This window comes from Ischnura elegans, chromosome X, assembly GCF_921293095.1.
Source record: "Ischnura elegans chromosome X, ioIscEleg1.1, whole genome shotgun sequence".
Lineage (NCBI taxonomy): Eukaryota > Metazoa > Arthropoda > Insecta > Odonata > Coenagrionidae > Ischnura > Ischnura elegans.
The window spans coordinates 108081121-108098047 of NC_060259.1; the positions used below are offsets into that span (position 1 = coordinate 108081121).

General features: G+C 38.7%; 1 protein-coding gene across 3 annotated transcripts in view; it reads left to right on the forward strand.

Annotated features, from left to right (window-relative positions):
• Window positions 1–16927, forward strand: part of LOC124170814 (tRNA wybutosine-synthesizing protein 2 homolog) — a 63547-nt gene that overhangs the window by 28849 nt on the left and 17771 nt on the right. For 2 of the 3 annotated variants that reach the window (XM_046549786.1, XM_046549788.1), the window contains exons 3-4: window positions 6956–7106; window positions 14621–14824. In XM_046549786.1, the coding sequence (XP_046405742.1) occupies window positions 6956–7106; window positions 14621–14824 (355 nt within the window). The remainder of the gene's footprint in view (window positions 1–6955; window positions 7107–14620; window positions 14825–16927) is intronic. The other variant, XM_046549787.1, reaches the window with a different exon arrangement.

The following is a 16927-nucleotide window of genomic DNA, read 5'->3' on the forward strand; positions in this document are numbered from 1 at the left end:
TTCAGAAGGAAATCTATGTGAAAAAATAGCAAATAAATAGTGATTATGAGCTTGTGGTGAAGTATTGGTAGGTTACTAGATAATCTTCTTCAGACATCACTATATTATTTGAATAATTGTAAAATCTCAGTACTTGTGTTCTGTGCCAGCATCACATTAATTTCCTGAATGTGTCCACATTCAGGTAATTAATGTCTCTCGTTCCGTCCGCAATTGGGCGGAATTCGAGTGAGCTACTGATAGGCCGGACATTTCACAATTTTTGGTGAAAGAAAAGTGGACTGTATGAAACTAAAAGAAATGGAAAAAAAAGATAATGGGCCTGCAGGAGAGCACTGAGTGACTTAGCCCAGGCTTCCAGGCTAGCAGCTCCCCCGTCAGACGTCTAGATGATATGGTGATTCCCTTTCGACAGTTCGTCCATGAGTGAGACCGGGTTCGTCGCCTCATGGTCCCAGGAAAGCAATACATAACAAGGAAATATTCCGACAGGTGTTGGGATGAGGGGCAAGTCCCTCACTGCCCTCTTTAGGCCAACAAGTAAAATAGACTTGGGGCGCGAAAACCAAACGACTATCAATAGCCTTTTCCTTGTATTATGCTGAGAAAACAATATTTATCAAGTCAGACGGTGTTGAAGAGATTTCCTTTTAAGAATTAGTAATGTTAAAATTGAATAGTCTGCAGAAATGGGAACGGGTTTTCCAGGGCCGGACTGGGACCTCTAAAAGGGCGCTGCCTTCAACTTAAGAAAGGGCGCAGTCCGAGGGTAGGGCTGTGGGATATTGCTTTGAAATTTAAAAGTAAATTTTGAAAAAATAGGATATTTTTTTGCAATGGTTTCAAAAAAGTTATTTAACTATTACAACGCGTATGCGATAGAAGGTACGCTAATTTAACAAATACTCCAAATGATCATGTGTAATTGGCTTCTACTTAACATGGATATATTCTAAATATTTTATATTTTAATATTTTCAAAGATATTCATTATTAATATTACAAATTACACTGCAGCCATTATTTACAATGTTTGAATAATGGAAAAGATAAAACTTGTAATTAAAATTAAGGCTATAAATGGAATTTATTTATGTATACATTTATGCAATCCAAATCGTGCATGAAACAAGAGACGTATTCAACTGTTTTATGAAATAAAACTAATACAAAATGAAACATATCTTTGTATAAATACAAAACAGCCTCTGAAAACTGAAGTTATCACTAATTATTGTGAAGGCCACTTTTTTGGAGCCTACTTTAATTATCAGAAGGAAAGTACGCGCTTCATTTCCTTGCTTCGGAAACAAGAGTTCATCCATAATTTTTTCATTGCTTATCTTTGTAACTAATTCTCGTTCCGACTGCATCAAGAGGAGAGCTTCCAAATTCTCATTGCTCATGGATGAACGAATTCTCGATTTTATGAGCTTGAGCTTTGAAAATGCACGTTCGCAGCTCACTTGGGTCATCGGTATTGTTAAAAGGAACTTGTAAGCCTTATGGAGTTGCGAATACATTAATGAGTACATATTGTACTGATAAAGTATCAGAAGCTAAGAGAGATAAAGTATCTTGTATGCACATTTAATACAGGAGTGGCATTTGTTGTTGCTTTTAGACCAAATTATTTCTTCATCTTCATCTTCTGATTTAGAACTTAAATTCACGTCAGTGTCACTGGAGTCCTTCTGAAAGTGATCTTGTAAATTCATATTAAAGATTGGCCACTGCTCAATAAATGATTCCAGTTCTTCCTGGAGCTTGCCTTTGTCAATGTTGGGGATCACAGAGCATATTTTTTCCAATGCATGTTCTGGTATTCCATTTGTTCTTAACTCAGAGAATCTTACAGGATCATAGCATGAAAGATCTTGATAAACTCGATTTTGATCAGAAAACCTTGTTTCCATACTGGCGTTAATTTGGTCAACAACCACATGAAACACATTAACTTTAAAACTCTCTTCACTGCTGAATGGAGTTTCTACGACCTCATCACTTGTTTCATCAGTCATTTTTTCCGTTTTTTCTGTCTTCTGGCTGGCAATTCACTCTCTATGCTGATGTTGTTGGAATATTGATCCAAAATTGAATTTTCTTCGATTTTATTAATCAGACTTTTTGACATGAACTTGACAAAGTTTTTTGCAGCATGGACAATGCCTGAAAACTCTTCTCTTATTCTCTTAAGACTGTCTTGAGCTGATGAAATCAAATTCCAAGCCTGTCCATAATCTAAATTTTTTGTTTGAAGATAGTCCGACAAAGGCGTTGTTGATTTGAAAATAATCAAGAACATCATAGCAGTTAGGATTGTTTCAAACGACGAAAACTTTTGAAGAAAACTGTTTGCTTCATTTCTTGTTTTGGAACTGAATTCTTGGGTATTTGCCACAATAGAAAGAGAAATGATCAACTCTATGTACACAGTTTTAGGTTGTTTTCCTTCATCTTCCGCCAATTTCATCCAGTTATGGAAATAGCCAAAGATCTTGGAAGTGGCGTCACTCTTTGATCTCCATCTAGTTGCACCAATAGCACCCAACCTATAACTTGGATGTTGCTCCAAATAAATATCTAGTCTCTTGTGAGATTCCCTTACAAACACTTGAGTTTGCTGCAGTAAACCAAAAAACGAAATCGAAGCCGTCACAACTTGTGATGTGTCTACCATAACCAAGTTTAGGGAATGGGAACAACACCACGTATGAATGTGGTGTGGGATCTGCTCTTGCAGCCTGGCTGAAGCGCCCTTATATTGACCACTCATGTTTGCAGCTCAATCAAATGAGTTGGCAATGCAGTTGTTGATATCAAGTCCTGCTTCCCTTATTACTTCGGTTAATTACTTGAATAAACTTTCTCCTGTTGACGACGACTGCACGTTCTGTAAGCCAAAAATTCTTTCTTCTACTTCCGTTCCCAACACGTATCGTAAAACAATGACACATTGGTCAAAACCAGAGACATCTGTAGTTGAGTCCATTAAAACAGAGTACGACATAGCTTGCTTTACTTCATGAGCGATAATTGATTTGATCAAACATTTTATAAAGCTCATTATTTTATTAACGGTGGTTTTACTCAGAAATGTCACCTGGCTTCCCCTTCCTCTGGCTTTAGAAATATCATCGTCTGCTGATTTTAACGCAGCTTTACTCGTTTAAATGGTTTTTTGCACATGATTTTCTAAGTTTCTGTCATAATTGCGGAGAAGAAGGATTTTATCTAAAAAATTTCCATGGTTCAATGAATGGTTATCAAGGGAATGGGCACTTTCTTCTGATGCCCTATAAGCAAGGCCTTGTTTTCCAATAAGTTTTATAACATCTATAATAGCAGACACCACTTGCCTTCGATCAAATACTTCTTTTTGTCTTTTTGCCAGCTGTTTTTCAAAAAATTGCTTGTTAATGGTCGATCCCCTGTCATGCGCCACCTTAGCCTTAACTGATTCTTTGTGCGATACTGGAGCCTCATGTTCAAGTACAGTTTGTGTCAAATGTCCGTAACGGTCAAACCCCTGGCAGAAAACTGATGAACAATCCGTAAAAACTAAGCATATACTGCAAAACAACTTTTTTGAACTAGTGTTGTAAGTAAGCCAGCTGCGTTTAAATTTTTTGCCATCAATATCTACCGTAAAAATGCTTTCACTAAAAGGCAGTCGTTTGGCGTTTCTGTCACACTGAACAGGATGAAACTGGAAAAACGAAGCAATTTCCAAGTCTGCCCGATTTGGCTTTTTATAGTACTTGTCATTATCGTTGTCCAACATTAACTCTTCATTTGTTTGACTCTGTTCTGTCAGTGAAACTTCATTGTCTGTTTTGTCTGTCGCTGCTGCCGGTTCACTTGGCTGTACTACTTTCACTTCGGAAACCAACAAATCCACTTGAATATCACTCCCCGGGTCATCCTCCGCCACGGAATATTCTGAACATGAGATTTTTTTAAGTTTTCAATAGTCCTCCCAGATTCTCTATCAGCATTGGAAGAATAACTTGGCTGTAAACCATGACCATAAAAAGTGGTTATCTTTGGCAAATTTTGAGCAACTTTTTCCCTCTGCCTATCGTATTTTTCTTTTCTGTATTCATTTCCTGATTTTCTTTTTTTCTTTGACCTTTCTCCTTCCATTGTGCCCTAAAAAAGAAATGTATGTATGCGAAAATGTCCTCAATAATCGCTTTAAAGATATATGTCTAGTTTTGTGGATCAGTCCACCATACTATGTGTATTTGTATGTTTTCTTACCCGAGTTTGCGTGTTTCACGCCCCCTTTAGCCTAATCGCACTTGAATTTTGAATGGCATAGAGTTAATTTTCGAAGTCGAGACGCTGTTGATAAAAACAGTGTCGTTTATCGCACGCAAATATATTGAAATGTTCCTAATCGGTGTCCAAGCAGCTATAGCCGCTTGTTTCGCGAAAAATAAGCTGCCTTTGATTCGCGAAGTGCTGCAGGTGTTCTATCACCACCACTTAACCCTGAAACAGGGAGTGTGTGCAAAATACGAGACTAACGATGAGGTTCGTGGTTCCATTCAGGAGTATTATGTCGAGAATTCAAATTATTCAAGAAATACGTGGAATATGTAAAATAGAGGCACTGTGCAGTGAGCTGTAATAATTCAATAATTATTTTTGGCGGCGACCTATGCAACAGCTAACGAATGACATGGAATTGAATGAAAAATTGGATCGGTTGTTTGATATTGCCGCGGTAAGTGCTCTGGAAGTTATTCAAAATGATGTGGATAAAGTGCTCTTGAAAATAAAGAGGCGACCAGGATATCCGCTTCAAAAGGTACTAAGTTAGCACTAAGAGTGTTTTCAAAATATTTTTCTTTCAGAAAAACTTCCTTATAATTATTAGTTTCCAGTTTCTGATAGCACGAAAAAACTAATCTCCCACGACATAGACAAATGCACATTATGAAATGCATTGTAAACTGGCTGATTGGGGTGGACTTGGTTTACCAGGACAGCTATAATGCGCCTTGGCTTGCTAAATAATGAGATGCTTATCTAGCAATTAATAGAGAGTGAGGAGTCAGAGAAGTCGGCGCGTCGAGTGGAGAGGAAGAGAAGATATGACGAGTAGATAGAAGAGAAGATAGATGGGTAGGAAAATCCTAATTACACCCCAAATTGCACTGATCTTTGATGCCTTGGGCATTGGCGCGAGAGGAGCGGCAACGGTTCTTGTTGTTGCTATGTTGTGGTAACAGGGGTTACTGTCTACTAAAGGAAATATTTACTCATTCGTTGAATAAAGTAAGTATGTAAATATTATTTTTCATAGATTATTATTTTCAAAGATTCCATAACTCACCGGAACTGCCAGTGGGTGGCCGGGCCACTACTGAGATTGTTCACGCCTGCGTTGAAGAGTGGAGATTAGCGAATATATTAAAGCACTTTCAATTGATTCGATAAGCGTAAATAGAGCAAATTAACTACTTTCATATCTTAGGTTCTCAGTCTATCATATTTTTTGGATTCTTAACATGAAAATGTCTTTTTTTATCATTAATTAGGCTCGAAGAACAGTGATGTAGTTATTTTAAAGAGTAAACTACATCATACACTCGGTATGAAAAACACCAACATAGTATACGACTCCTACATTCTTAATCCGACTTTCGCTCGTAAAGGCGGGAGGGGCGTGAGGCAGTGAGGGGCGCAGGACTTATCAGTTGACCGTGATGCAGCCTGCGAGCGACCAGCTCGCCGTCAGGGGTGTGACGCGCTGCTGTAGCTCGCGGAAAAGTATTGTATTCCTGGAAAACTGTTGAGCGGACGTTAAAATGGAGCGAATTTTGTTTCTAACGATCTGCAAAATCGTGCGTTACCCCTGAAAATGATGTTACTTCAAAAAATCGGGAAAATTTAATGTTATTGCATTTATGCTCTTTGAGCGATCTCTAAATGTTAAACAATTGAGCTGAAATTTTTAGGATATCCATTCTGCACCCCAGAGCATATTTTAAGAGGTAGAAATTAAAAATCAGAGAAAGTATAAAAAAATAGGCAACACCCTACCGAGCAATCCCTAATAGCTGCTGGAAAAACTCGAAGAACAATCGCCTCTCGTTTGGCGCCATGTCGTCTGCATCATAGGTCTGCATTCAGCGCCGCCACAGCTGTCAACGTTGTCTCGTAACGCGCAAACCTTAGCAATGGCGCAGCGTGTCATTGCAATCATAGCATGTCGCTGTCGTCTTAGTTACTGTATTATCAGTATAAGTTGTTTTTGTATACAAGTGTTGGGTTTTTAATTGACTGGAGCACCTTTTAGAAAAGACGTACTTGCGCCTTGCGGGCGCAGGAACGCATTTTTTTAAGGGCGCACCCTTAGACCACGTTGGTCTAAGGGTGCACCGGCCCACGGGCCGATGGGCCGGCGGGCCAGTCCGGGCCTGGGGTTTTCCCTCCAATGAATAAGCATCCTCATCTCTGTATTAATTGTAAAATCTTCCACTTTTCTTACTGGCCAAAGGTCCTCACTTATTTCTTCCTGTACCCCTCCTACTCCTTACGCTCCTCTCCCTATTTCCATGCTACATTTGAGTCCATTTCCTGGAAACATTGTTGACAGCTGATTATGCATACATACTTCTATCAAACTTTACATTCACAGTAGAATACACAGCAAATCAATTTATTGCAACTTTATGTAATGTGATTGGAAATCACACCACCATAGCACTTTATCCTTGTTATTTCCTGAAGGCCTATTCATTTACAACTTTGATTTAGCAATTATTTTTATACACTTTTCATGAGGTGTGATGTATGTATTTAAATTTGTTCTTTTTGTAGATATATATTTTACTCAAGGATTAAAGTTGCATTGGGATGTAATATTTGTGATTGCCATGATGGAGTTCCTCACTCAGAGTTGAGAATAATTTCTCTTTTCATCTTTTTATTTTGAATTTAGGAGACTCATTGTGGCAGAAGGTGTGCAAAGCTTTAAAGGTGAAGAGACTTGGCCGAATGAGTGGCATTAAACCTGATGGCTTTAGGTCACCAATAGTGGAAATTATATATGGTAATGGCAGCTGGGTTGATGTAGTCGATGGTCATGTCAGGTAATAATTTTTATCAACGGTATTATTTGCATTTGAGGTGGTGAACAGTTGAAATTTTAATTGGCTACTTTTGCCATTAGCCTTATGACATGGAATATGTATTCTGACAGCACCAGGAATATTTTTCATTCAGGGTGTCCATGAACTCTTAAAAAAAAGGGAAATAAGAAGTTAAGTTAAGTCAATAAAATAACTGTTAATATAACGATTTCTGTACCTGATGATGTCGCCTCTTCGACGAAACCGGTCGTATTGAATACATCGTGTGAAAAGGTACCATAACTTTTCATTGTTCAGAATGGATTTTCACAAAGTAAAGCCAGAAACAATCGAGTTTAAATAAGAAGTTATTCATAATATCAGAATTGGGAAATACATAAATGAGGATTATTCCTGAATTTCTTGTCACAGTCAAGAATTTTTAAGTTTATCATCACATGAAATGTATTGATCATGGAAGTTAAATGTGGTAAATATTTTTTATGAGAACCTTTCTCATGTGAGTGTTTGCATCCTGCAAACATGCCCTACACTCTTTGTTTGGAATGTAGCCATTCAGGTTGCCCAAATTTTCTTGATGATTCTCAGCGGATTATGTGTAGAAGGATGAATTATTTGTATAAAACCTGTCTACATTGCTCTTTGCCAACTTTTGGTCTTGTGTAAGCATTCTTCATCATTATTTTACTTCCTTATTTCTTCTCCAGTTTTATATACTCACCATAACACATGTAATTTGAGTACGTAAGGCAACGTAAACCTGTATTATACTGACTGCCAAGAGCACTTCAAATTCCATTGCTTTGTTTTGCCACTTATTTATTTTAGAATTAGTATTTAATTGATATAATTTTATTGGTTTGCCCAGGGAAATTATCAACAAGCCTCAATCCTTAATCCTGCTGGTTGGATGCAGCCCTCCACTCAATCTTTGAATATGTACCTGCATAATTTTTCTGAGCACTGCAGGAACAAGTGACTTTGTACGCAGTCACGCGCACCGGTGCAAAGTTAAATACACCAAAGGATGAAGTTCGCCATGAAAAAATATTTGACTTAGCTGGGATTTGAACCCGGATCTCCCGAATGCCGGTCAGGCGTGTTAACCAGTTCCACCACCAAGCCATCTTCTCAGAGCAAACTTTGGGATGGGTTTTACCGAACAAGATGTTGACGTCACATGTCCACACTGTGGCACATGTGGCGAGGGTCGTGCTTACTAAGTCAGATGTTTTTTAATGGCAAACTGCATCCTTCGGTGTATTTAACTTCGCACCCGTGCGTGTGACTGCGTACAAAGTCACTTGTTCCTGCAGTGCTTTGAAATTCGTTGTTGCAGACCAGCGACAAAATAAGGGTGTTTTCACCCCGACAGTGGCTTAGTAAGCACGACCCTCGCCACATGTGCCACAGTGTGGACATGTGACGTCAACATCTTGTTCGGTAAAACCCATCCCGAAGTTCGCTCTGAGAGAATGGCTTGGTGGTGGAACTGGCAAACACGCCTGACCGGCAATCGGGCGATCCAGGTTTAAATCCCGGCTAAGTCAAACATTTTTTCATGGCGAACTTCATCCTTTGGTGTATTTATAATTTTTCTGCTTCGCATCCTTCATCACCTGCTCCATTTATTTCATCCAAGGCCTACATCTGTTCATCCCTTCCATTTGCTTCCTTAATTTTCATTATTCCATTATGTCTCATGATGTGGCAGGTTTAATTGTCCCTCCTCCTCCCCACGCTTTTCCCTTGGTATGTTTACAGTTGTGTACATATTGAAAATGATTTTGTAGAGTTGAGCTAATGTCTTTTCTCTTGCATTTTTAGTAAGTTGAGCAGGAATATTCTCAATAGGGTAATTTCCTTCATCAAGGGAAACGAAAGGCATTGATTGCAATTTGTTATCCACCATTAGTGTATTCATAATATGTATTGAAATTATTTGGTTTTAGAAATCCCAGTTTAGAAATCCCAGACAATGGTCAATTTTAACTGCATTAGAAAAAGGCCAGATTGGCGCCTATGCGATGCCACTCCACGTGACGTCACAGGGACCTAGTTTCTATACGAGTAGATAGGAGTTTTACATCGTCTGAGATTACCAATGCATGCATGAGGTACATAGCTCAGGGAAACATGTCTTAATAATCACCTATTAAAACTGCCTATGGGCAGAAAGTTTCCTTCGTTTGATAGGGTATTAATATTCCTTATTTAAGCCAAGCGCTACGTGCTAGCAGCCTGCATCGCAGCGGTGCACACACCCTTGCCCCAAGGTCACCTCACTTGCGGCAGTGGGAACCAGAACGACGTCACACGGGAGTTTTCCCAGCATTCATACTTAGCCGTCGTGTTTTCGCATGCTTGAAAATTTTCACTATTCATTTAATCGCGAAAAATAGATATCGTCATTTAAAAATCTAAATGTGTGAAATACGTACTCCAGGAGTAATAATCTTTCGATTCAGGCAATAAAAAAAGTAGTAGGAAACCACCCTATTGCAGATACTTAATTTATCCGTAGGTCCTTTTTTACTGTGTTAAACTCGGATTGTAAGATTTAAGCTCCCATATCATCTTTTTTAAATTCACTTTTCTCCTCGTTTTATTTGTGGTGTAAGGCTATTCTTACTTCATAAATCTTCCAGGTACTCACTCCATCTCTTCCCTTTGTCTTCATTTTCAATCATTACTTTCTTGCTCTTAATGACAATACATAGTTGAAATCTGCTAATGTCTCTTGGCATTTTCCACAAGTATCTTCCTATGTTATGATGTTTTAATGAAGTGGTCACAGGGCTTGATTGTATTCCACCCCTAAGTCCAGTAATCTTTCGCCTCTTTCATTTTGTTTACCTAATCCATATTCTCTGGCTATTCTTCTATCTTGACCTTCCCTGATGACAGCATTTCAATCTCCTAAAATGAAATTCTCCTTCCCTCTTACCTGTTTGATTATTTCCCATCTATCTTCATGCAAGTCTTCTTCCTCTGAATCTTCGTATTATTATTATTGTACTATGGCTATTTGCCAACTTGTAACTTGTACAATACAAATCAATTGCTATTAAAGATGTAATCAAACTTTAATGTGACTAAAAATTGAGAACAGCTTGATTGGAAAAAGATTAAAAGGTACATATATAAAATATGAAAGGCTATAAAAATAAGTTTTGTCTCACTGGTTAGAAGTCTGGATGAAAAAGGGGAATAGGAAGTATGGCTATGATGCTTAATTGAGGGTAATAATTCACAAAAGTAAAATGAAAGGAAAATAATAAAAGAAATTATTAAAACATCTAATGTGAAAGCTAGAATTTCATTTTTAAATCAGTAGCCATACAAAACACAAGAATGTAATATTAAACTAAAATTATTGGAAATGGTAACAAAATTTAGTGTGATGAAAGCTCTTGCCACATTAGGTTTAGTGCCTATGAGTTCATGCTGCCAACTGAGCCAAAAATGTGTTGAAGGGTAGAGATGGTTGGACAAGGCAAGGGATCAGCATCCCACTGAGTAGGTTCTTCAGATGGAGAGTGAGCACATCTATGCCACCAAAGAGTACCATACAGAGAAGAAAAAGTGCTCATGTGGTGCCTGAACGTGGGAAAGTATTTTCCTCAACAAGGCTCCAGTATAAAAAGGTTAAAAGGTAGCCTTGAAAACCTAGACTTATTATTGAATTGACATTTTTGCTTTTGTGGATATTGTTACTGAAATTGAGGCTGTTTCATCATTTCATTTGGAATAAATGTGGATAACTTTAAATTGGCAGGCATTACATATTCCTTTTTCTAATTTGTTATTATAGCTATGGAAATATTATTTTGTGTTTGATAAATGCAGCCGGTGAGATCATTAATCTGTTGTGTTGTATCTCATGTCCTTATTGTTTTTTTCTGTTTACTTACTAATAAGATACTTTTAGTAGATTGATTTCAAATATCTTATATATCTTAAATTGCTGGGATGATGGCTTAAATTTTCCAGGAATCGGTGAAGAGGAAGTATTTTGTAATGTGGCAGTCCACGAGCCAATGAAAATACAGTGACAGTGAGTGCTTTCTGTATTAGAAATTTATCACTCATACTACCACTGTGTACTCATGGTGGATGTTTCTTTTGTTATCAAAGAAAAATATCTATCTCTGCACCACTAGGATTGCATCAGTGGAAGACACAAATGCGTTATTTTGAGTTTGTGGGGGATGGCACATCAAGGAATATAGGGCGCAGTGGGAGAACTTTGTTTATTCACTTGTTGCTCTTGTGCTTGATGACTGACTTGTTTCTGGTCTTCATTAGGGCCTGCCAAAGTTTGAGCATCTAGACAATTCTGTTGATTTCTGGAGCCTGCTGGAGAAAGGGGGTGAAATTGGCTGTGGATGCTGAGCATTGGTTGAATGATGCAACGTCAGCCCCCTGTAGGGACTAAAAGTCTATCAAACTGGAAGGGTTTATGTTATGGGTGATAGCATATGGGAAGAGAACTAAGTGGCCGTTGTCACCGTTTGTGACTTCTCAGGTGGTGGAAAGGCTGATGTGAGGCTTTCAAGGGCCTCCGTACCTCCATGTTCTGGAGTCATAGGGATGTTGTCTGCCAGAATAATGGCAAGTTTCACACTATCAATGAAAAAATTTATATTATATTTTCGTATGGCATGTGGCGAGGTTTTAAAATATGAATATCCCAAGTAGGTAATCCTGTGTTAAAATTAGAGATGTGCGAATAGTATCCGCGAATACTCGAATACCTCGAGTACTAGAAAGTATTCGATATTTGAGATCTCGAATAGTTATGCCAAAGGTACCGTCTCGAATACCTCGAATACTTTGAATTTCGCGTCATACACTGTCGCACGCACGTCGTTGGTAGTTGACTCGGAAAAATGAAGAGAAATCAAGTCGTTTAGTGCATGCAGCGCCATTTTAGGCAAGCTGACGAACTACATCAAATTCGCGGGTTTGAGCAGTGAAAAGAGTTGGGCGTGGGGAACCGAAATTGATCGGGTGAAAAAAATCCGAAAATCCCAGGTGTCCCCCGTCAGGAGAACCTCAGTGCCGTGGGATAGCAACATTGGCGCATTTCCCACGATCCGTTATCCCCCTCCATTCAGCATTCACCCCACCCAATCTGACGATTTCCTATTCTCCAAAATCAAACAAAAGGTCCCGCTATCCCCCTCCATTCAGCGTTCGGCCCACCCCCTCCGACGATTCCTCTTCTACGAAATCAATCAAAAGATTTCCAGCTTGCGCAGGAATCATATTACGAAGAACTCAGCTTCGAAAAAAATATCAAGTTACACGAGAACAATAAAAACGTGTCTCACGCCCCCCCCTCTACTCCATTTCTGGAGGTCAACTGCTGCATGAGTCATCTACTAGCCCAAAAGTTGTGTACCAATGACTTTCGGCAATTGATATTACACTTTTATTGGATTGAAATATTAGTAATGTGCGTGTGATTTAAAAAAGAATGAGACCAAACACGACATATATCTGACTTTATTTGAGCATTATACCCAGGAAAATAAATGCCGGAAAGGCAAAGAAATACGAAGGAGGCTTAGCATTTTGGCGTAATGCTCAAATAGGGTGCTTTCCTATTATTTTTTTATCGCCTAAATCGAATTATTAATACTCCTGGAGTACATATTTAACGCTTTTAGAATTTTATAAGACTATATCTATTTTTCCCGATTAAATTAAAAGCAAAAATTTTCAAGCACGCGAAAACGCGACGGGTTAGTATGAATGCCGGGAAATACTCCGCGTGCCGTCGTTCTGCTTCCCGCTGCCGCGAGTGAGGTGACTTTGGGGCGAGGCTCTGAGCGCTGATACGACGCAGGGTGCTAGCAGGTAGCTGAGTATCATGCTAGCTGGTAGCGCTTGGCTTAAATAAGGATTATTAATACCTTTTCAAGCAGAGAAAACTTTCCGACCTTAGGCAGTTTTAATAGGTGATTATTAAGACATGTTTCCCTGAGCTCTACGCCTCGTGCATGCAATGGTAACCTCAGATGATGTAAAACTCGTATCCTCTCGTGTAGGAACTAGGTCCCTGTGATGTCACGTGGAGTGGCATCGCATGGGCATCAACCTGGCCTTTTTCAAATGAGGATAAAATTGACCATAGCCATTCGTCTAAACCGGTATTTCTAAAACCAAATAATTTGTATATTATGTATACACTTATGGTGGGTAACGAATCACAATCAATGCCTTTCGTTTTCTTTAATGAAGGAAACTACCCTATTGTTTACATAAAATTAAAATATTCCATTAATCAGCTAAGGTCCTGTTTGAATCCTTTAAAGGAAATCACAATTACTCACCAAAATCTTGGGTTTCCTGCTGCATAGGCGACCTAGTCAAACATTCCCACATTCATCGTTTAGTATTCGAGGTATTCGAATATTTGAGCAATGATTTGATATTCGAATTCGATATTCGAGTTCGAAAAATCTGCTATTTGACCCATCCCTAGTTAAAATTCATATATATGGGAAGCCTAGAATACTGCAAGATGCTGCCTACAAACTGAAGATTTGGGTGAGGTACTTAGATGGCACCTTTATTGTTTGAATGCATGGAAAGGAGAACTGAAGGATTTAATAATTAGTTGAATGGTACCAACAGCCATATCAAGTTCACTTTGGAGGTGGAAGAAAATGGAAAACATCCATTTTTCTATGTTCTTGTAGAAGAAAGGAAGAATGGTGTTTTAGGGCCCTTAGTCAATTGAGAACCAGCAACTACTAATTGGTACTTGCATGCAATGTCTCATCATCATCTTGTCCAAGACTGAAGTTATCAACTCCTAAATCCACCACACCTGCACAATCAGTGACTGAACCAACTTTCCTGAAGAGAAGCAAAGTTGGAGGCTATCCATCAAAGGATAATAATACTGCAGAAGGCAGTAATTCCTCAACAGATGACCTCAGCAGCCAGAAGAAAGCCCTCATTCGCATGTAAAAGAGCACATGACAGATTAGTAAATATCCTTTGAAAGTTTCACAAGGACAGATTTCTTGCCACACAAACATTTAGGTTGCTGAGAGTTCGAGAATCAAAGTGCTCCTACAAATTCATAAATTATATTCTAACACATTCAATTTTTTGGCTAGCAATTTAAAGTTAGTGTATGCTGGAATATGATTTCATAGAAAGATGATTGAATCAATATGCATTGGTCATTTGACACAAATTTTTTGAAAATTGAGTTTTATGCAAGCTTTGAGGATCAATTCAGAAATGTTTGGCACTATCTTTTTTCCTTGAAGAAATGCTGTCAAGATTCAAACTTGATGATGCCATTTTTTAATTTCTTTCTTTGTTTAATACTTTGTTTGAAACATGCGAGTTAAAAATATGCATACATTTAGTTCAGGTTACTTTTTGGTAACTAGCTGGATATTTGAAATTTAAAAAATTGTATGTCACATGATATCCAACCAGCTAGTTTAGCAAAAATGTCTATTTTTGACTTGGTATTTGCATTTCAGGTACACATGGGATGCTAGGTTCTGTATGTTCAGCCCTGGGAATGCCACTGAAAGATTTCGAGTGGCCGAGATGAATTGTGAGAGTGAAACAGTTGTTGACATGTATGCTGGTATTGGGTACTTCACTATTCCTTTCCTAGTTCGTGCCAAGGCTGAATATGTGCATGCTTGTGAGTGGAACCCTCATGCTGTGGAAGCCTTGAGGTAAGAATATTATCGGAGATGATGATGATTTAATATGATGAATGATTATTTGACGTATGAGGCATCAGCAAAATGAAGTAGCCCCAAGAAGGAGACTTTTGGAGTGGAAGCTACAGAATGATACTCACAGAATCGCTAAATGGTAATGCTGGAGTAGGCATAATGCTTAGAAAGAGCGCCGGAATGCGTGTTAAAAGCTACCTGCAGTTTAATGAAAGGATAGTAATGGTGAAGATAGATACTAACCCCGTAGCTACTGTAGTGGTGCAGGTTTACATGCCTACGTCAGATTATGAAGATGAAGAAGTAGAAGATGTCTACCAAGATATAGCGGAAGTTATCAAGCAGGTAAGAGGGGAAGAAAACCTTATTATTTTAGGTGACTGGAACGCCGTCGTCGGCGAAGGTCAAGACGGAATGATAACTGGGAAATATGGGTTAGGTAACCGAAATGAAAGAGGAGAAAGGCTACTCGAATTCTGCACTGAGCACAGGCTAGTGGTTGCCAACACTTTATTCAAAAATCCCCTGCGAAGAAGATATGCGTGGAAGATGCCAGGAGATCTTAGAAGATTCCAAATCGACTACATTTTAGTGAAACAAAGATTCAGGAACCAGGTGAAGGACTGCAAAAGTTATTCAGGGGCAGATATTGATAGTGACCATAACTTAGTTATGATGAAATGCCACCTTAAATTAAAAAAAATTGAAGAAAGCCGCGAAAAACGTATGGCAGGTTGAAAAATTGAAGGAGGTTCAGCATCAACTGGCTTTCATAGAAGCTGTAAAAAAGAGAATAGGGGAGTATACGACCAATAAACAAGTGGAAGAGAGTTGGAAAACCATTAGAAGTGGTCTGCGGGCAGCAGCCGAGGAAGTTCTTGGTAAAAGAAGAGTCGTTATGAAAAAACCATGGATCACAGAGGTAGTATTAGATCTCATTGAAGAAAGAAGAAAATACAAGGCTACGGAAATAGAGGAAGGACAGAATTGTTACAAAAGAATAAGGAACAAAATATGTCATAAAGCGCGGAAGGTTAGAGAAATGTGGATGAAAAATATTTGTGAAGACGTACAAAACAATCTTAAACATGGAAAAGTAGAGGCCGCCTATAGGATAGTGAGGAACTACTTTAAGGAAAGGGGTGTAAGATTTAATACCCTTAGGAATAAAAACGGAGAACTAATTATTGAAAACGAAGAAAAAGGAAGAGATGGAAGGAATATATGCAAGATTTGTACAAAGGAAGCAGCCTAAGAACGAATGCTATCAAAAACAAGAGGGAAGTGGATGCCGATGACATGGGAGCCCCAATTTTAAGATCAGAATTTGATGCGGCTGTAAGAGACCTTAGGAGAAATGAAGCGTCTGGCATTGATGATATTCCCGCAGAACTAATTAAAAATTCAGGAGAGAAGACGTTGAACCAGCTATACAAAATCATTAGTGAAATGTATACGACAGGTGAGATACCAAAGGACTTCGAGAGGAACATTATAATCCATATTCCTAAAAAGAAAAGAGCAAGAAGTGCGAAGATTTTAGGACCATAAGCCTAACTACACATGCGTCGAGGGTACTGACAAGGATCATCTATAGAACAATAGAACGAAGAGCAGAAGAGTTCTTGGATGAGGACCAATTTGGATTCAGAAAAAACAAAGGCACAAGGGAAGCAATTTCGGGACTTAGACTGCTCAAAGAGAAGAGGATGGAAAAGAACAAGGCAACGTTCGTTGCGTTCGTGGACTTAGAGAAGGCATTTGACAACGTGGATTGGGGCAAATCTTGGTATCATGAGGGAAATTGGGGTTCTTTACAATGGCAGAAGAATCATTCATTCATTTACCATTGTATCATTATGTTCCACAACATCTCGCCGAACACCGTTGAATACACCAAGTAGTGATGATAAAATCAGGGCCCAGCTGGGAAGAAGCAAGAATTAGGAAAGGAGTGCGACAAGGCTGTACATTGTCACCTGTAATTTTCAACGTTTACATCGAGAAAGCCATTAAAGAAATCTAAGAAAAGGCATTGGGAGTGAATATCCATGGAGAAAAAATTAGCATGCTAAGATTTGCCAATGACATAGCCGTTAT